Below are 21,797 nucleotides of genomic sequence, written 5' to 3'. Positions count from 1 at the left end.
TCAGCTTTGCCATCACAGTAATAAATTAAAATTTTAAATATATTTAAATAGAAAACCGTTGTTTTAAATTAATCATTATTTATATTCCACAATATTACTGTTTTTACTGTATTTTTGATCAAATAAACACAGCTTTTGTGAGCAATGCAGAATAGAAAGTACTTTTACCACTAATTGACAGTTTAGCTGAAAAAGTTTTTCAAAAATGATTACTTGCACACTACACTTTTTACTTGTACACTACACAGGAGGGTGTGGGTGATTTGATCTGCTCAGCAAGCCTTTCGAATCCATATTACATCAAAATATGCCTGCCTTTTAAAAATTCACGAAAGTGAGTGATTTCACTGCTGGCTTCATGCTGACATGAAAACTGTGTATTCTTGAAAACTGCAGTGATAACTATTGATTTTTGTGCTTAAAGCAATAGTTCACCCAAAAATGTAAATTCTGTCATCACTTTCAAACTTTTTTTCCGTACAATGGAAGTCAATGGTCACAAAACAGTTTACCAACATTCTTCAAAATACCTTATTTTGTGTTCAGCAGAAGAAAGAAAGTCACTTTGAAACAATATGAGGCGAATAATGATGTAAATAATGTCAGAATATACATTTTTGGGTGAACTATTATACAGGACCTGAATTTTAGAGATAATTAATCAGGTTCAGTTCAGGATAGCATGATTTATAATATGCAAATCCTGTGTAAATGTGACATGGGTTATCTTGTTCCATAGAATTCACCCAGCTTAAAACATATTAAACCAGCCTAATGTGGTAGGCTTGTCTCTCAGAATGTGAAAATATGGTTTGTTGGCTTTAGAGAGGTTTTGGGCTTTAGACTTGGTCAGGCTAGGAAACCAACTAAATCAGATTAAACTAGCTAAGCCAGTGTTAACTGCAGCATGAAAAGGCAAAACGCCGACAGGGCTCACCTCAGCACGTCGGGAGGCATCTTCATAGACGCCAGACTGATTTGAGTGAGGCTGAACGCTGAACTGAAGAACTGACGGAAGGAAGGAAGTGTCTCTCTCACTTTCCTAAAAGCGTGACAGGGAGGGGAGACTTTTATCCATGATACATCATACCATGCTTCACAAAAATATCCTAAACAATAAGCCAGAAAAAGGCTCAAAAGTATACCCTCTGGCTTATTAGAAAAAGCAATGTTTGTATCTCTATTATGTGTTATACATTTTAACAACGTTCAACATTTTAACAAGCTATCTTAGTTTATGGCATAAAACATTGGACTAAACAAATAATTTGGGTGGGACAGAACTAGACAAGGAAAATGAGAAAAAGAGAGAGAGGCAGTCAGTGAGGGATACGGGGGGGGGGGGGGGGGGGGGGGGGGGAGTCTTAAAACATGACAGTTTATGATAGCATTTCTGTGTTTGACAGTGACATTATCATTTAAGAGAGAGAAAGAGGGAAGAATATGAGGTGTAAACGTGTTAACAAGAGCAGAGAGTGTTAAGGGAACATTCCTATTTAATATTCATGAGCTCTCTGTCTTATCAGCTCAAACAGATTTACATTGCTGCCTTCACATGACACTAGCATAACCAGATTTACTCATACACATGTGCCCACACACCTCATATGGAGATGCCCATGTGTGCAGTGGTTCTGTGTTTGGATGTGCACGTTTCTGAGTGCTCACACTCAAAAGTGTTGGAGTTGAGGTGGGAGTTTGTGAGAGGATGAAATTAGCACTAGGAAAAAGAGGCTATGTTTACAATAGCATACTAGAATACTATTATTATTGCTGCATGCTGAGCACAATGTGTAATGACCTACTACATTTGTCAAAAAATAGAATTAAGGCCTGTTCACACCTAAAACGATAACTATAAAGATGCATATAATGATATCTGTATTAGCATTCACACCAACGCATAATAATGTTCGGACTATTTTAAGTGTTATGTCGTCTGCCACTTTAAATGCTCAAGCTCTGGATTTTGATTGGCTGTTAATGTTCCCTTTCAAGGGAACTTCGAGCTGCGTCAAACGCTGCGGGAACGCCCCTGCGTTGTGCGTCATGAAGCACGTATGGAATCAGCCCAATGGAGAGATGAAACGTCATAGGCGGGTGACGTCATCGACCAGGAAACTATAAAGCACCCCAAAAACACAAGCGCATTAGCTTCTGTGCTTTCAGTCGCGCTACATGTGAATCTGTCCCTGTGTGATATTGTCTGTCTTACATACCCTGCACCACACAAACAATTTATCCCTATATATATATATATTGAGAGATTATGGCGGACGAACAGCAGTTTAGAAAGTGTGTTCCTCCCTGCTCGCGTTATTTAACGAGCGGGGATACACATGATCTTTGTGTTGTTTGTTTGGGAGTTCAGCATGCCCAGTTTGCTCTCGAGGGAGCAGACTGTGAGCATTGCGAGCGTTTGCCGTTAAGGACGCTCCGCTCCCGCCGGTCGCTCTTTGAGGAGAGCGGTTCGGTGCGCGCTCCCCGCGGTTCGGGTCCCGCTTCTGCCGAGGCAGAGCGGCGGCGCTTATCGTGGGGATCGCAGATGGATCTCACAGCGGGGTTTGAGACGGGCTCTGCCTTATCTCTCCCTTCACCTGTGAGATCCAGTGCCTCAGTCCCGGGTTCGGAAGCACGCGCTGCGGTTTCTTCCGCTCGGGCTGAGGCACCAATGCTATCCAGTTCTGAGGAACTTGATGTTGTTAGTGTTGAGGGAGATGTGGAGGATTCGCCACCCCACACTCCTGAGAGTGATGAGCTTATGGAGGTGTTAACAAGAGCTGTTGAAAAACTTAATATTGAATGGCCAGTGACTAGACAGGAGTCTGTTTCTAAATCAAAGTTGGATGAGAGATTTTTGCCGTCACGTGTGCAGCCTCCACGCCGGTGCCTGCCGTTTTTCCATGATCTCCACACCGAGGTGTCGAAATCATGGAGAAAACCGGTGTCATATAGAGTGTTTAGTCCCCAGACTTCAACATACGCTAATATTATGGGAGCCAAGGCTCATGGTTATGGTGCGTTGCCTCGTGTGGAAGAGACGCTTGCGAGCCATCTCTCCCCCGAAGCAGCATCATCTTTTAAGGCACCGGCATTACCCACCAAGCCTTTAAGAAACACTTCGGCTTTGGTGGGTAAAGCATATTCGGCAGCAGGTCAGGCTGCGTCATGTCTGCATACTATGTCAATCTTGCAGGCATACCAGGCTGATCTGCTAAGGGACATGAGTGAGAGTGAGGAGGTCAGTACTGACGTAGTTCGCGAACTGCGTCAGGCTGCTGATTTATCCCTGCGTGCCACCAGAGAATCGGCCAAATTAATGGGTCGTTCTATGGCAGCTCTGGTGGCCGCAGAAAGACATTTGTGGTTAAATCAGACTAATATTAAAGAGAGAGAAAAAGCTTTTCTTTTAGATGCTCCTCTTTCTCCCATGGGGTTGTTTGGTGATGCTGTGAATTCAGTTATCGATAAATTCCAAGAAGAAAAGAAACAAACTGCAGCTTTTAAAAAGTTTCTTCCCCTTAAAGTTCATGTCCCTGGGGCTGCTGGGCGGGAGCAGCCCCGGCCGTCTTCGAGCTCATCACATAGAGCGCAGCAGAGGCAGAGTGTCGCGTCTCGTGCTCCCCCTGCTGGACAGTGGGCTCAGCCGCGACACTCTCAGCCGAAGCCTTCTCCCAGTAGAACTGATCTGAGGACAGTTATATTGGCTAAGAAGGCTTCGGCTAAGAAGAAGTCCTGACGCCAAGCCGTTCAGGATGCTGAGGGTGGTCCCCACCGAGGCGGAAAGGTGTTCACCTCTTTTTACGGTGCCCATTCCTCCTCGGTGCCCTCAGGGGCTCGTTCTGCCAACCCCGCCTTTATGCCGGGGCACAGACGATCCCAGCGAGCGCTTTCCCGAGGGACGCTCGCTCCCTCTGAGGAGGGTCTCAGAGCGGTCAGACCAGTTGTTCCCTGCCGGTGCGCCGTTACAGGGCGCTGCGTCTGCTGCTCAAGTTACACCAGAGGCCAGTCTCGAGAGGCTGGTACCCTTAGTAGAATTTCTGGCAGAGTGGAAAAGCCTTCCAAAAATATCTCATTGGGTCCTGCAGACAGTAGAAAAGGGTTATGCTATCCAGTTCAGGTGTCGTCCACCAAAATTCAGAGGGGTTCTGCACACAGTGGTGGGCCCCGAGCAGGCTCTGGTATTGGAACAAGAGGTGAAAACGCTCCTTCAAAAAGAGGCTATAGAACGGGTTCCTCCTCCCAGTTTGGAGTCAGGTTATTACAGCCGATATTTCATCGTTCCAAAGAAGGATGGGGGGTTGCGTCCAATTTTAGACCTGCGCATATTGAATCGCTCGGTAGGGAAGCTAAAATTCAAGATGCTCACTATCAAGCAGATCGTGTCTCAAATCAGGTCCGAGGACTGGTTTGTCACGATAGATCTGAAGGACGCATACTTCCATGTGTCCATCCTTCCACAACACAGGAAGTTCCTGAGGTTCGCCTTCGGGGGCGAGGCGTACCAGTACAGGGTTCTTCCGTTTGGCCTAGCTTTATCTCCCCGCACTTTCACGAAATGCATGGATGCAGCACTAGTGCCTCTGAGGCTTCAGGGCATTCGTATTCTCAATTACATCGACGATTGGTTGATTTTAGCTCAGACCGAGCAGATGGCGGTTCGGCATCGAGATGTCGTCCTCGCTCATATCAGAAAGTTGGGGTTGAGGCTGAACGCAAAGAAAAGTGTATTATCTCCTTCCCAGAAGACCACTTTTCTGGGTGTCGTTTGGGATTCGGTATCGATGCGGGCGCGACTCTCTCCGACCCGCATCGCTTCGATTCTCTCAGCTGTGAAACAAGTGAAGCTAGGCCAGCTACTCACTGTCAAGCAGTTTCAGAGACTGTTGGGTCTGATGGCAGCAGCGTCCAACGTTATACCTTGCGGCCTGTTGTACATGAGACCGCTACAGTGGTGGCTCAGGACCAAGGGATTCTCCCCGAGGGGAAATCCGCTCCGCACGTTCAAAGTCACGCGGCGCTGCCTTCGTGCTCTGGTCATGTGGAGAGAAACTTGGTTCCTATCCAAAGGTCCTGTGCTGGGGGCTCTTTGTCGTCGCATAACGCTAACGACGGATGCTTCCCTCACAGGGTGGGGGGCGGTCATGAGTGGTCGCCCAGCCCAAGGTCTGTGGCAGGATCATCATCTTTCGTGGCACATAAATTGTCTAGAGATGTTGGCTGTGTTTCAGGCTCTGAAACACTTCCTAACAGACCTGAGAGGCCATCATGTGTTAGTTCAATCAGACAACACGTCGGTGGTCTCTTATATAAATCATCAGGGGGGCCTGCGGTCTCGCCGGCTTTACAAGTTGGCCCGTCAGATCCTCCTGTGGTCCCAAGGGAAGCTACTATCTCTGAGAGCAATGTATCTCCCTGGGTATTTGAATGTGGTAGCAGACTCCCTGTCGAGGCAGGGGCCGAGGCCAGGGGAATGGAGACTCCACCCCGAGGTGGTGGAGCTCCTTTGGTTGAGTTTCGGTCGCGCCGAGGTGGACCTATTCGCTTCCAAGGAGACCACTCATTGTCATCGGTGGTTCTCCATCACTCTTCCAGCCCCCCTGGGGTTGGATGCTATGGTGCAGCCGTGGCCGAGGTCACGTCTGTACGCCTTTCCCCCGATTGCTCTGTTACCAGGAGTTCTGGAGAGGGTCCGCCGGGACGGGGTCAGTCTACTACTAGTAGCCCCGTTCTGGCCGGCCCGAGTATGGTTTGCGGACCTGATTTCTCTCCTGGACGGTTCTCCTTTGGAGCTCCCGGTCAGGAGGGATCTACTCTCCCAGGCGGGGGGCACGATACTTCACCCCCGCCCAGAATTGTGGAAACTGTGGGCTTGGCCTCTGAGGGGGCCCAGCTCATAGACTCCGGTCTCTCAACCGAGGTTGTTGAGACCATTCTTAACTCCAGAGCTCCATCCACGAGGAAGCTTTATGCCTTGAAGTGGAAACTTTTCACTTCTTGGTGTGGAGAACACCTGCAGGACCCAGTTAACTGCCCAGTGGGTGCAGTGCTGGAATTCCTGCAGGAGCGCTTCTCCACAGGGTTATCCCCCTCCACACTAAAGGTGTATGTGGCGGCACTAGCTGCTTACCACGTCCCTTTCAGTGGAGTTTCTCTTGGGAGACACCCGCTTATAACTCGTTTCCTCCGTGGCACTTTGAGGCTGAGGCCAGCAGTTCGTACGAGGGTGCCGACTTGGGATCTGGCCATTGTATTAGAAGGTCTTTCCCTAGCTCCTTTTGAACCTATCGAAGAAGTTCCCGAGAAGTTTCTCACTTTTAAGACTATCTTTTTGCTTGCTATCTCTTCACTAAAAAGAATCGGAGATTTGCAGGCTCTGTCGGTTTCACCCTCGTGCCTGGAATTTGCACCTGGCATGGTTAAAGCTTTTCTGCATCCTAGACCAGGTTACGTTCCTAAGGTTCCTACTAATATTGTTAGACCTACGGTTCTGCAGGCTTTCTGTCCTCCTCCATTTATGTCATCGGACCAGGAGAAACTTAATTCACTCTGCCCTGTTAGGGCATTAGACGCTTATGTCCACAGAGCTGCCCTGTGGAGGAAATCAGAACAACTTTTTGTATGTTTCGGGCCACCCAGGAAAGGGTGTCCGGCGTCTAAACAGAGAATGAGCAAGTGGGTGGTTGAGGCTATCTCACTTGCTTATGAGTCGGCTGGCCAGCCTTCACCTTTGGTTGTCCGAGCTCACTCTACCAGGAGTATGGCTGCTTCTAAAGCTCTTTTGTCGGGGGTTTCCCTGAGTGATGTTTGTGATGCGGCTGGATGGTCTTCACCGCATACTTTTATTAAGTTCTATGACCTAGACTTAAGCTCTACCCCTGGGGCACAGGTGCTCTCGTCCTCTGTGCGCTAGTCTCACATGACGGTCATTTGGTCCTATGGCGACGTGGGTATTCGCGTTCCCGCAGCGTTTGACGCAGCTCGAAGTTCCCTTGAAAGGGAACGTCTCGGTTACGTATGTAACCCTAGTTCCCTGATAGGGAACGAGACGCTGCGTCGCTCCGCCATACTCCCGGCACTCCCGTTAGCGCTTCCTTCAAGCCTATCAGAAGCTAATGCGCTTGTGTTTTTGGGGTGCTTTATAGTTTCCTGGTCGATGACGTCACCCGCCTATGACGTTTCATCTCTCCATTGGGCTGATTCCATACGTGCTTCATGACGCACAACGCAGGGGCGTTCCCGCAGCGTTTGACGCAGCGTCTCGTTCCCTATCAGGGAACTAGGGTTACATACGTAACCGAGACGTTTTTTAACGTTCATCAGCTGGAAAATATCGTTCTCAAAGATATTCCAACGAGATTGTATCATTATGTGGTCATGTGACAATGCAACATACTGCTACTGATATTTCGGCATTATGTGTCAACAAATATTACTATTGAACAATATTGCACAGTATTCGGTATGTAGTAAGCTACTATTTCAATCCCAACACAGCCAAAAAAAAAAAAAAGATTGTTTCAATCTTTAGACAACCAATCATCTAAAAACCTCATCCCTCTGCAAATTCAAACCCATTTAAGAACAAACCCATTTGTAGGAGGTGCAAATGATGAAGAAACCTTCCAATTTTAACAATAAGTTCAGCTAAAATTAGACTCATTTTTCAGAGAGTTTCTCATAATGCCGTTAACGTGCCAAGAGGGGAGATGGAATTGCTGTTCGGGTTCAGAGGGAGTGAGGCAGGAAGATGGATCATTGGATTTCTGTATCTCCTCAGCCTACAGCTTCTCACATGCATGTTTACTTGCCATGCCATAGGCTTCTATCATAAAGCTAATGATAGAGTATTGGTAGAATAATAAAAAAACATTATTTGCTTAATTTATGAGCCGTTTTTCCAAATCAGGTTTTGAATGATTTGGCTCACTTTTGGAGACACATTTTTTAACAAGAAAACCTGTTTTCATCTGATGCTTGTACAGTAGCGGTATTACCATCTGTGCAATATGCAGGTCCATCAGCTCTATTTGATCACTCATGTCCCACTTTAACTTATAATGTATTACTACAGGCACTTTTCCCTGCTGAGAAACCCATTTACAACCAGCTTCTGATGGTAGTTATATCCAGCTGGTACAAGCTGATCATTTATGGTTACTAACAACAGTCTGGATGATCTGGATGGTTGATGAGGAAAAGTATGAGCAGACCTGATGTTGACCTGTTAAACCAGCGATTCTAAGCTGGTTAGAGCTGGCAGACCACCAGCAAACCTTGTTCTGCACAACAAAAATATTTGTCTTGTTTTCCAGTAACATAAAAAAAAATTCATCATTAAAACAGAATATATTTTCTTGAGAAGCAAAATTGCGCAAAATAAAACATGTTTCTATTATTTTTTAACTATATAATTTTATTTACTCACTAAATTTTATTGATTTTTTTTATGCGTAAGAATTTTTATTTGCTTTGGGCACGAGAAAATTAAATTTATAAATGATTTATCCATCTCTTCTCTTCTCTGATGATGTATTTACTGGTGTGAGGGCGGGACAACCTGTCACTCACATTAGATCACAGCAATAGAAAACCACAACCATCAACCACAACCAAATCCCGATGGAAAATGTCCCGCCCTACCTTTTTTAGGGAAGAAAAGATTATTAATTTCCGTTTCATGCCATCTTAAATAGAAAGATCTGGGCCTAGTTTCACAAACAGGGCTCATATTAAGCCAAGATTAGATCTTACATCAATTAGGGCATTTAAGTATCGTTTATAACCATGCCTTAGTATCAAGATGCACACCAATAATGTTTTTTTCTAAGCAATGGCACTGACATATTTTAAGAAACGACAGTGCAAGTTGCTTTCAGTCAAAACAGCGTAAACATGCATTTTAGTCTGGGACTAGGCTTAAGTCTGTGAAACCGGGGGCTGGTCTCTAAAAATAAATCTTAATATCTTCAGAAATAACTTTGCTTCTCAGATAAACACCTTGTTTTGATCGGAAAACAAGACAAAATACTGATGAATAATTCACACAAAAATAAAAATTATATCATTAATTATTCACCCTCATGTCTTTCCGTAAGACCTTCGATGATCTTCAGAACACAAATTAACAGCGTCAGAGACTGACACGGAAGAGAAGATTTCATTGAATATATTTTTTTTTTTTCGCACAAAAAGTATTCTTGTCGCTTCATAAAATTAAGGTTAAACCTCTATAGTCACACGGACTATTAAAACGATGTCTTTATTACCTTTCTGGGCCTTGAAAGTGGTGATTACATTGCATTGTCTATGTGGGGTCAGAAAGCTCTCAGATTTCATCAAAAATATCTTAATTTGTGTTCTGAAGATGATCAAAGGTCTTGTCAAATCGCCACATGACCACATGAGGCTGAGTAATTAATGACAGAATTTCAAATTTTGTGTGAACTAACCCATTAAGCTGGTTTAGCTTAGTTTCCAGCAGGATTCTACTTTTGGTTAAATTCATGGAAGTAGTAGGAAGTGTTTTCTGAGGAACTGACTGAGTCAAACTGACTCGTGATGATGTGCGTGGTTGAGGCAGGGAGGTGTAGCTCACCTGTGAAACGGATTCAAAAGTGACAGATTATCATGCGAGAGCAGGTGGGAGGCAGTTTAGCTCACCTGTGAGAAAAGGAGTTTTTGGACAGGTTCAAGTAGGAGAGATCAGCACAGCAGCCCCGCAGCAGAGCTCCAAATAGCTGAGAGGAAATGGAAAGAGAATGTAAAAACAGAGAAAAAAGGAGAGGGAAGGAGAGTGGCAGCAAAAGAATAATGAAAATTAGAATAATTCTGTAATTTAGGACCATTAAATATGACAGAAATATCAATACGAAATCAGAGATAAATTGCTGTCTTGCATCCTTGGTGCAGTGACATAAATCATGGTGTGTAAAAAGCAGTTTGGCAATAACAAATTCAGGAGGATGAGGCACATTGTCAACTCACAGAGTCTACGGTACAGTCAGTGCCTGACAGGTCCAGATGCACCAGGCAGTTCGGCTGTGCCAGGAACAGGTAAAGATTCTACAACGAGGAAGAAGTATTGAGGCTGTTAATAGTGGTGTGTGTATGTGTGTATCGTATACCTGCCTCTGTATATGTGCGAGTTATTTTCAGCATTTGTGTGTGTCTTCGCAAAGAAATCGAAACCAGGAAAACATTGTGAGGACCTTAATGGAACATTAACATTATATATTATAGGTATATGCCCATGAGAAATTAAATGAAAAGCTACACACTTCATCAAATAGGGTTAAGAGAACTGTTACCGCATGCTAGAAATATAATAATTGCTGCAATAATGATCCAATCATTGACTTGAGCATTTGCCTATATATATATATATATATATATATATATATATATATATATATATATATATATACACACACACACTCACACACCCTGGCCAAAAAAAGTTGCTGTTTGGATTTCGATATGCAAATGCTCAAGTCAATGATTGGATCATTTTATATATATGGTAAGGGTCGTGACATTGGTTGACCAATCACAACACACTGTTCCAGCCGACCAATCAGAGCACATTGCGCCTTTTGGACAGAGAGGCTTCATAGAGAAAAGAACTAAACAGAGCGTTACTGACAGACTTAGAAGAGAGATGGTGCAACAATGTAAAATATGTGATTTTTTTTTTTTTTTTTACATTCAAGCATGATAACCTATTCTACTACACCCAAAAAATCAAAATCAAACAAGGCATAATATGGCCTCTTTAAGCACACTAGAAGTAAAAGTTAGATAAAAACCATTTCTAACCGTTGCATCCTCTCCAGACAGAATCCCTGGGTTCTTACTCAGGTCCAGATGAAGGAGAGAGTTGGAGTAGTCATCACTGGAGCACAGGGCCTGCGAAAGAGACGTGACACCTGGGAACAAAAGACAAGGAAAGGTTGAACCATAAAACAAATCTAAAGGTCACAATGCTTCTATTTTACATATTTTAAATAAAACACATTTTTCTTTACATATTCAATAAAATGTCAGAATGTCTTTGATATTTGTAGCATTTGGCAAAATGTTCTGTAAGCAGGGTGGATTTTCATTTAGTTTCTAAAGAAAATGCTAGTGATTGCCTTTTGTACTGAGACAAAAAGACAGCTCTACTAACTCTGTTAGGTGGCAGTTTGCCAGTGAACTCAGCCAGTACGCTTACTCACCAGGGAGTAACAAAAACATCCCACTGCGCTCTCTGATTTTACTCATCAAAATGTTAACCACTGCAACCTTTCATGATCCAGTAGTTTTCAGTTTTGCCTTTTACAGCTGCTGTAGTTCATATTTTGATATGTAAATTCTGTTTTCCTGCTGATATGATTTCACTTTAAAGTTCACAATAAATCCTAACCGGATGTGGCAGATGCTGAAACTAAACATCTCAATTTGAAATGAGCTGTATTCTCTGATGCCACAAGTTCATCTTACTTCTATATTTAAAGTTAAAACTTCTGCAATGAAGTCGTCACAAAACAGATTATAAATAAAGATTAATGATGGGAGCTATTTCGAGTGGATTTTGATTCATGGCGTGGAAGGCTATCCATCTATCCACTTGGTTTAAAAATTGTATTGATTGAAAAAGAAAACCAGAGGTTTAGCAGACCCTGGGAGCAGCAAAGGATGCTGGTAATTGAGTCTGAGCTCTCCAAGAGTAGACTAGCTCTTTAGTCATGAATCTGAAGCTCTGAAGTCAGATGCAACTAATCCATCGATAATCTTACTGATTTAAGAGAGAACAGGAAGTTGATTCTAGATCAGTGGAGTGAGAAGACATTATTTTTACAGCCTGAAATGTAACCGAGATTGCAGATCTTCTGTAGACCATGTGTCCAGACTGCGATTTGACAAATTATCGTTTTGTGCTAAGTTTGAGATAATTGTTCATATCTGATTAGGGTGTGCATCAAGTTCAGAGGTGTGTAATTATGGGGAAAATATTATTATAAAGATGAATGTCAATATTTTAATTGTATATAGGCCTATATATATATATATATATATATATATATATATAATTATTATAAATTAATATAATTTAACGGATGGACAGACAGGCAGACAGACAGATAGACAAATAGACAGATAGACAGATAGATAGATAGATAGATAGATAGATAGATAGATAGATAGATAGATAGATAGATAGATAGATAGATAGATGTAGCTAGAAAGTTAATGTAGTTATGGCATCTACAGCAAAGGCTAACTGGACATAAATGTAATCTCACATTAACTTTCTTACATGCTTCTATTTAATATTTCTATCAGTGAATTGTAATTGAGCAATAGTTGTTATAGACTAAACCAGCAGAGGGCGTTACACCTCTAGATACAGATTACTTCTGTACACACCCTTTGAAGAGAGCGACGTCTTGGAGAGGTTAAGTAGACGCAAGCCTTTACAGAGCCGGCACACTTGCTGGATGAGGTTAGAAACTCCTATTGGAAAACAAACATCCACAAACACATTGGATCAGTCACAGACCAATTTACACACAGCGTATTACCATGCACCTTCAGGCAAACACTGACATTGTTGTAGTTGCGTTCACACACGCACACTTGTGATGTGATGCAATGACATGTTTCAGACATGATGGCAGGCTGAAACTCTGACCCTGACACATATAGAGGACGTACCAGTGTTGGAGAAGCTACATTGAAGCTATTGTTAGTGAAAACCACAAGCTAATTATACTAAAGCTACTTAAAGGGGAAGTAGCCTTTTAAAATAGTTATTTATTTTAAATAATTTATAAAATCTTGAATAAAATCTTAAAACATTTATAATAAAAATATATATATACTGTTCACTTTGTATGGCACTATTGACCGACTCTAATGTACTTCCATTGTCACGCTATTAATAAATGTATTTAAGATGGTAGCATTACTAGTGGTTGCTGCACCAAACACTGTACAGTACATACAAAATGACACAAAAACATGCACGTTAGCAAAACCACAGCACACACACACACAAATCTAAAAGACGCCATTTTCAAATCAGCTACAGATTCAGCACAATCAGCCAGCAAAACAGAGACAAGAAAGAACAAAACACACCCACTCAGAGACAAAAATAGCAGACGTACATGCTGATACAAAAAGTGTAAAAACAGACAAAAGCAGGTAAATAGACAGAGAGGAGGGGAGTGAGAGGTATAGTAGAACCAGAGAGACTTTGATGCATGTACCTTGGTTGTCCAGTGTATTGTGGGCCAAGTTAATGGAGTGTATGACTGATGCTGGGTTTTCTGACAGGGCAGTGGCCATTTTCTGTGGGAAATCTCTAAATGACAGAAAGAAAGTCAGTAGAAATGGAACTGCAATACAAAGCTCAGCACTCTGGGACAGAGATGAAATACAGAAGCAAAGATGTGGCAGGGGAATAAGACTGGGAACAGCATAAAGGGAAAAAAATGACAGTGACAGAACAAGAAACTAACTTTTAGATGAAAGAGAGTAAAGTGGTCAGAGTGATGAATAACACAAAGAGAGCAAAAGAGAGATTTATAACTCACGCTTTAAGGCCCGCGTTTTCCAGCGTGAGCTCCTCCAGACTGCTGGATTTACTGACGGAGTGCAGAATCTGTTCTACGACCTCTGAACTCTATGTGTGTGTGTGTGTGAGTGAAAAAGAGAGAGGGGGGAAAGGAGAAAATCACTAGAATTTAATTCTCCAGGAAGACTTACCATAATGACTTCATGCACATTGTCAAAGACTTCAGTTTCAGACTGAATGAATACCATTTTTCATATACCATAGTATTAACATGGTAATACGATCATATTCTTTAAAGTACCATCAAATTAGTGTCCAAAACCGCATGTAGAGATAATAACCCTAATAATAATACCACGGTACGTTTTTGTACGTGAAACAAACAAAAACAGAAAAACAAAAGACTTGGACATAGTAAAGATTGAAATGGTTATAAAAGGATATTTACAATGCGCAAGTCTTTGCAATAAAGTTTGGTAAACCATGAGTTATACGCCATGGCCGCCACAATCACCGCAAGGTCCCTGTGACGAAAAGAGACACAGAAGAGAAAAATCAAAACAGATTGTCTTTGTGAGGAGCTGCATCAACCACAGGCGTTCTTACTTTGCTCATGCAACCCCTCATAAGATTGCATGCTCTCCTCAAGACTAAAATAGAGATGTTATTATTCAAGAAAAATGATAGATTCAGCAATAAACGCTCCCTGAGATGAAAGCCAGGAGAGGAAGAAAAGAGGACAGTGTGGATCGATGGGAAAACTGATGCCAGGTCAGTGAATTACTCAGTGGAATACGTCTATGAAACAGCTTTTAATATTGGCCCAGAGCCTAAAACCTTTTTATCCGGTAGACAGAGCGGACCTTACTGCTCTCATATGGAGAACGAAGAAAAAAGGTGACGAGGGAAAGAAATGCAGAGGGGTTTCTCCTGTTGAGTATGGCTGATGGCTGTGTTCTCATTTGCAGCTTCGTCATTCCTGTTTAGACGCAGTAGGCAGTGTGTACTCAGCTGTTCTCTCTTTCTAAATGAGAGTTTCTCTACATCACCCGTTTGTCTCTCTCCCTTTAGATGTTCTAATGGAACAAATGCTTAAAAATCAATGACATAACATCTTCAAGACAGATGCAGCATCTAGATGGTAGTTTAAGTGTCCCCGCTGGTGAAATAGAAAGAAACAAAGGAATGGCAGTTGAAGTGCTCTGCAGGATTAAGGCTTATATGTTGAGTTTGTGTCTAAAATATACTTATTTTTGCAAATATTTGATGTTCAACTCTTAAGGCAATGCAAATAAACTCCACTCTAATATGTCATCGACCACATTTCCATATACATGGTTTTCTGATGAAGGACCGTATTTTACTTGTAAGAATATCCATCTGAAGTTGGCAGATGTGTTTTGGGATATGGTTGCTGGTTCCTATCTAGTCTGAGCTGGTCATTAGCTAATCCAAGCTGTTCATTAGCTGATGCAAGCTGGTAAACTATCTTGGACCAGCAACAAAAACCAGCTAACAGCTGTTTTTTTGCCAGTTTAATGTGGTCAAGCTGGTTTTTGAAGGCTGGGGATCCAACTAATAACCTTGCACCGGCTAATAACATGCTTCAAAACACAGCTATCACTTTAAAATGGATTTTTCAGCATGGCTGGTTAAACCTTTATTCTATATACAGTACATATAAAATCTGCACAGCATTTATCACATCATAAATCCTCAATCATGTTCTTGACACCAGCATACAAATGCGCTTTAAATTTCAATATATAGGTCATGAGACTCGATACAGATTTTTTGGGTAAGGACATTTTTTTTTCATCTCAGTCCAAAACATTTTCTCTGAAAGCTTTACTTTTTTTAAAACAGCTTTTACTTCTAGCAGTCATAACAGTGTTCACTTAGACATGTGCAGATATACACAGAACATTACCAAAAAGGTGTTTACATCACAGAAAGTTTAGATTAATAAAAGAATATGGCAGCTTTCTTATTCAGATCTCTAGAAACCAGTATATTGGCTTCAACAACTTAAGACAATTTTGCTCAAATGTTAACATCATGCATTTGTAACACAGCATGCAAATGTGGTCAATGACGGAGCCAAAGCCTTTGCTAAATTACACCAATCGTCAGAAAGACACTCACTAAACTGTATATCTGAAATGACAAGGACTCTTGTCAGTCAAAAGCTCTTTTTAAAATGCAAAAATGATCTTTAAGTGGCTGCACTCCCAGTAGAGTTTCATCATGCGACTGCTGAAAAAAAATATTTTTCAGCAGATAACCGGAACTGCCCTTGAGCGAAGTGCTCAACAAACCGTATCATTTCTCAGAGTCAGAGTATAAATATATTAAGTGCATTTCCTTTTTTATTTGTTAAAGGCGGCATTGGTTGTGTAGGTCAAAGTGCAGAGATGACATTCGTTTTCACAGGTCATATATATTTGTATTCCTGCGTCAACAGGAAGAGAGTTGTGAACCAGCCTTAAGCCTGAAAACACAGACCCAACATCAGCAGAAAATACAGAATCTGATCTGGAATCAGTGAAGGAACCTGACACCGATTGGACGGATGTAAAAAGAAACAGCATGACTCCCACCGGGCAGGAAGTCAGCAGAGACGCCACAGGAAAGAGACTAAATGTATTATTACTGTTTCAATTCAGCACATACTGTATTCAAAGCAGTGGCTGACATCAGCATTCCTGTGTCAATTATCATTCAAATCCCTGTCAATACGAAGCAATTAACGAAGCATAGAGTTATCATTAGACTAATCCTTCTAAAATGAAGCAGCTTTTAAACCTCCGCTCTGTGGGATGTAGAGATGGCAAAGAAAGTAAAGGCTAGCAATTAGAAGTTGCAGATACGGAACATGAATATTAAGATGAGATGTAAATTTGTGTGCTCTGGCTACCCGCTTTCCAGGTGACTGAAGTCCAACAGGTTAAACTCCCTGTTGTCCTGCGAATGATAGATGGTATCCACATCCTGAAAGAGCAAAAGAGATAGAGGAAGGCAGAGAGACCCAAAAAGAGTATGAAAACATATTTAGAGTGCAATAACAGCAGTGCATACAGAAAATGGCAAAGCTGTCGCTGAGGATATTTTTGTGGTCAAAGTAAGCTCTTACCCACTGCACTTCCTCTTTACAGGTGATACCATTGTAATCGCAAAGAGCTGCATAGGTCTCAGAAAAGCCCCCTGAAATGGGAGAAAGGGGAAAAAAAGCCTAAAAATGAAAAACTGCCCTACTTGTATTTGTACAAATAAAGATTTAATGGTTTTTTGAGCAACTAAGGCAAAGAACTCTCATTTTATCAAACTATTTTTCTGTGTATAGGATTATCGAGCAGAGTTGTTATTGCTAACTAACACTTCTGCTATTTAAATATAATTATAAATAATAAATATTAAATATATATAAATAAAAAATCTAAATATTATATGAAAACAAACTTAATTTAAAATGAGAAATGTTATTTTGGCAACCAACAGAGAAAAATGTATTAAAACTAAATCGAAACATAAAAAACGAAAACAAATGATAAAAGCAAAACCAAATTACTAAATCTTAAAGGGGTCATGAATGTTGTCTGAGGTCCCCATATAATGTTATTAACATTTTTACATTAAAAAAAAACATCCTAAGTTAGAAGTAATAAACTATTTTCTATCCTGTTTTTTGATAGGCGTGCCTCATTCAAGACTTGGAAGTAAACGCTAACTGCTATGATTGGGTTTTGCATATTAAAATAATTTTCAACACCATTACACATGTGGAACGATTTTGAAAATCTTTTTTTTTAGGATTACAGCGAATAGCTTATATCAAAACGCTAACAAAAGCAGTGTTCTTTACGGTACGTGCTTTCTTCCGTATCTGATAATCCAACGCATTAAGAACAGCAAATCACAACTTTCACAACTTTTCAGTTTGACTGCGTCGCTACAGTATAAATACTCAATACATATCAAATGATCTGTATCAGATAAAGCGATGGTGAAAAAATATGCGATATTACTGTTGTATCCAATGTAGTTGTCATTGCATCATCTTTTATTTTCAGTGTCACTGAAAAGCCTGCATCGAACTGTGTCTTGTTTAAAAAACAAATCGGCAGTAAAGAAGCGAACAAACCAACAGTGTGTTAATGACGTGATCTGACTGGAACTTCGTAAAGAACATCATCCATGCTTTCTTAATGTTAGTATCGCACTATGACGTAATAATGTTACAAAGAGCTTAGTTTCAATAAAAGCTGTTTTTGGACTAACGTTCTGAAACTTACAGGATATTTTTATAGTACAATTCTTATGTCAAAAGAGCATGGACAATTTGACTTCTTAATTCATGACACCTTTAAACATAAATTTAAATATTAAAATAAAAGCTAATTTAAACATTTAATAATTACTATAATATAAATAACACTGTTCTTGTGCTGGCTATACAGTTATTTGACACATCTCTGGATTATTTAAAGCACCAATAAATTAATAAATAAATACATAAATGTATTTCTGAAAAACAAAAAGTTATTTGAGGAACTCTACGCAATTTTGTACCACTAGTGACACTACACTCCCAGTTCTCCATTGTACTACCAAACAGGTAGTTTTTCTTCTGTTTACAGGGACACTATGACATATATTTGAACAATATATGTCAATATGTAGGGACATAGCAATATTTCAAAAAAGAGCTTGAAAGTGTTCTCCTATAGCATCAAGACTGTGAAACCCTATTTGTTTCTCATTTTTAAGTCTACATAAGTCAAACACAAGGACTGTGTTCTGTGTTCTGGCTGCACACTGAATCTCTCCCTGTCACCGTATGAAGGGCACGGAGTAATTTGCATAGTCTTCCTTATAACCAGTTAGCCACTATAACTGCGCCGTATAATGATTTTATTTTACTTCTCAATGTTTTACTTTTGTATTATTTTTTTCTTAATTGATGTATTTGGCACCGTTTTAATTCTGTCCTTCACTGTCTACAGCTGCATCTGCTGTGGCAAAACAGATATTGTTATATAATCTGTCATGAAAAGCAAAGAGCACTAAAACCAAGTAGATGGCATAAATTAAGTGCAAAATATTCAAAATATTCTTTGAGAAAACAGCAGTGGTGAGAGGGGAAGAAAAAGAGATTAGAGAGATTAAAATCTGGTGTATAATCAAAATATTTATGAGCTTGTGTGTGGATGCATTAACTATATGTACTTATATTTCTCTCACCACATGCTCTTTGCGTCTCCACTGAACTCTCAGAACTTGGAGAAAATTTCCGATTTCCGTCAGTAACATCTCCATCTGCGTGAAAGATGGAGGGGCTGAAAAAGAAGAGGGAGGGGGAGAGAGGGTTTCGCAATGTATCAGAATCTCAGTTATTCCGACCCAGCATGAGAACACCTGGCCAAAGAGCTGAAACAGGAAAGAGAGCGAGAGAGTTGAATACTAAGACGGAAAAAGAGTGCTATTATGCATTGCACTAATCTCCTACTGTCTGAATATGAGAAAATCTCTCAATTAACTGCTCAGCAGTGGCTCACACCCCTGCTGCTCTAGCAGATACTGACTTCTATAGGCAGCATTATGGATTCTGCAACAACAAAAAATAACTACATTAGCACTAAGAAACAGTGCATAGGCAACAGAAATCAGATTTGCATCTCTGCTTGGATGGTGTGAGTAAATACAGATCAGTCAACAGGGTTAGTCTAAGCCTCAGACATCGTTTTCACTGACCGCTCGATCTGGCAAGCTTTAATCTAATTGGCTGGTTTTATGCAATTTACGAGAGTAAGGGCACATAGGTTTCTTTCTTTTTTTTAATCAGTCTCCCTGTGTTTTAATGGTGAAAATGAAATATTAACTGAATTTTCCAGGTTAGTAGTAGTTTACTAGATATCCATAAGAAGAACTACTGTATTTATTTACTTTGCAATGTTTAAATGTAACAACTTCTGACACGACTTTATAAACGTATGTTATTATTATACATTATATATACAGTATGTGTGTATGTATATATATATATATATATATATATATAAATAATACAAATATAATATAATATAAGCACTCATTTTTGAATGTAACAAGTCTATAATGAAAAACCACTAGTAATAAAACAAAGCAAACTGTGATTGGTCACTTTATGTTCGAGTGGGCGGTTGTTGGAATGTGGACCATTTCGCTTTTTAGTCAAAGTCTGGCTATGTGGGACAAAGGCAAAGCTGTGGGTTTCTTAGGATACTTACGTGTAGATGGAGTTGTTGAAGATCCGAGAGAGAGCAAAGTTGATGTGGTTAATCAGCTGATCCAGGTGGTCATTAGACTGCAGCCTCAGGGAATATGTGGACTTGTCTGTTTCTATAACAACCTGTGAACGAAAGAACATGCTTTAGTGAAGCAAAACATTTGAGAGAAGTAGTGGAAAAAAAATATGGCAACAAAAGCTAAAACACTGGAGCCCTGTAAATGCTTTTTCTACCTGATTATCCGGGTGGGTGTTCATTGCCCGAATCTCCAGGAAGTTGAATGTTTGTTCCACCTGAGGGGAAAATGAGCATCTTGCTACATAAGTCATTCTAAATCAGATTACTGCAGTGCTTTGAGATGGAGCAGACAGGTGGTGTGTAATTGCCTACCGTACCTTGGTTGGTATCTTGGGGGCCATGAGGTACAGCCGCCATGTTGCCAAGACCTGAGAGACAAAAGAGAGTTTGAAAGCACAATTAATAGGGCAAGATTAAGTGCAAAGTGCAAGACTGTTCAAAGAAATAATGGTTTAGGTTTCCCTGGAGGACAACCTGTTCAACTGAATCCAAGTCATGAAGTAGTTTAACCATTTTGTCAACTGAACACTTTACTCACAAATATAACACTACAGTACAACTGGGCTATTATTTGTTAAATGTGTGCATTACACAACACAAATATTTACTGATTTTCAAAGTAAACGCAAGTATAACTTTTATATTGTTAGTTACATTTCAAGATGAACACTTTCTGGACTGAAGAAATTTAGGTTTACATGATGCATTTACATGAAACCTTTTTTTAAACCATGTTAAAATGTGATTAAATCAGGTTTTAGAATAATCTCTAAATCATCATTGTATGGCATTGCATTATTATACAGTATGTTTTACTCCCCATAATAAAAACTACAGAGCTTTGATCATAAAACTAAGCATTTAGATATCATCTTATCTTACAAAAACATGTTATTGGGAGATAGAGTGACAACTTATATTTATATGCACTTGATATAAGTCGTCTGCCAAACTGGTAAAAAGATCTTATTGATTTATATTAAAAGCAGTAATCTATCAGAATATAAGCAACTGCACCAAACTGGATTTTGGGCCTCTAAATAAAAATGGGGTGGGGTTTTTTTCTCTCTTTGAGTATGAGCGCCATATTCACCCATATCATATTATACTAGCCATAAAAGTCATGAAAACATATAGGCAAACTTATATAAAAACAAATGGTCTAAATATTTAATAAACCATTCCAAATGTGATCTTTCTTACTATTATTTCATGTCAGGCTTTATAGTGTTAAGAAAATTCTCAAAACATTTTAATAATTAATTTTAATAACGATTCAGTGTTATAACAAAATTATGGAGACTGGGCGCTTCTATGGGTGCTGTTGTTTATGGATTTCACATGTGTAATGAAGTGAGGCGAACAGCGTTACAGACAGATGAGTAGGCACAGAGAGGACGGAATAAGGATTTGTGTGATGTCTGAGGATTACAGAAACATAAAAAGAGGGATTGTACTATATTTTAAGAAAGGGAACGAGAGTGTGCGTGTGTCTGAAACAGTACGGTCAGGTCTGGAGAAACCACTTAATCTCATTCATAATTTAAGTTCCTTATAAACACACTTCATTGGCTTTTGTGACACCCCTCACACCAGTCCTTCCCTTCCCCATTATCTAAACCAGTGATTCTCAACCCGGGCTTCGAGTGCCACTAGGTGCCGCAGCATAACTTATTTAAATTAATATATGATTATTAAAATAATTAAGATTAGTGTATTAAAACAAACTAGCTTAATCAAAATGCTAACAAAAAAACATACAGTCAAGATGTAAACTGATATTTTCTTTTTTCCCATCCAATCGCTAATATTAATAACTAATAATTGTATCTATTTTCTATTGAGTTGTTGAAATTTCTGGAATCACAAAATGAATTAGTCAATCAATT

The 21,797-nt window shown here is 40.2% G+C and overlaps 1 protein-coding gene across 5 annotated transcripts in view; it reads right to left on the bottom strand.

The window, feature by feature from the left end:
• The window catches only part of carmil3 (capping protein regulator and myosin 1 linker 3), a 56,631-nt gene that overhangs the window by 22,437 nt on the left and 12,397 nt on the right, over positions 1-21,797 (bottom strand). For 4 of the 5 annotated variants that reach the window (XR_013204912.1, XM_077232959.1, XM_077232971.1 and 1 more), the window contains 14 exons: positions 20,226-20,276; positions 20,064-20,123; positions 19,831-19,952; positions 18,806-18,900; positions 16,698-16,768; positions 16,482-16,555; positions 14,013-14,088; positions 13,584-13,672; positions 13,257-13,351; positions 12,412-12,498; positions 10,819-10,928; positions 9,988-10,065; positions 9,664-9,740; positions 938-1,042 (listed from right to left, as the gene is read on the bottom strand). Coding sequence is in view for 4 of the 5 variants with exons in the window: in XM_077232959.1 (XP_077089074.1) it covers positions 938-1,042; positions 9,664-9,740; positions 9,988-10,065; positions 10,819-10,928; positions 12,412-12,498; positions 13,257-13,351; positions 13,584-13,672; positions 14,013-14,088; positions 16,482-16,555; positions 16,698-16,768; positions 18,806-18,900; positions 19,831-19,952; positions 20,064-20,123; positions 20,226-20,276 (1,190 nt within the window). In the remaining variant the exon portion in view is untranslated. The remainder of the gene's footprint in view (positions 1-937; positions 1,043-9,663; positions 9,741-9,987; positions 10,066-10,818; positions 10,929-12,411; positions 12,499-13,256; positions 13,352-13,583; positions 13,673-14,012; positions 14,089-16,481; positions 16,556-16,697; positions 16,769-18,805; positions 18,901-19,830; positions 19,953-20,063; positions 20,124-20,225; positions 20,277-21,797) is intronic. The other variant, XM_077232991.1, reaches the window with a different exon arrangement.

The sequence above is a fragment of the Siphateles boraxobius genome, unplaced genomic scaffold (genome assembly GCF_051911475.1).
Source record: "Siphateles boraxobius isolate OS27281-9 unplaced genomic scaffold, OSU_SipBor_1 1, whole genome shotgun sequence".
NCBI classification, from domain to species: Eukaryota; Metazoa; Chordata; class Actinopteri; order Cypriniformes; family Leuciscidae; genus Siphateles; species Siphateles boraxobius.
Note: the sequence above shows the minus strand (reverse complement) of the source record. Positions and strands in the feature narration are given on the sequence as shown.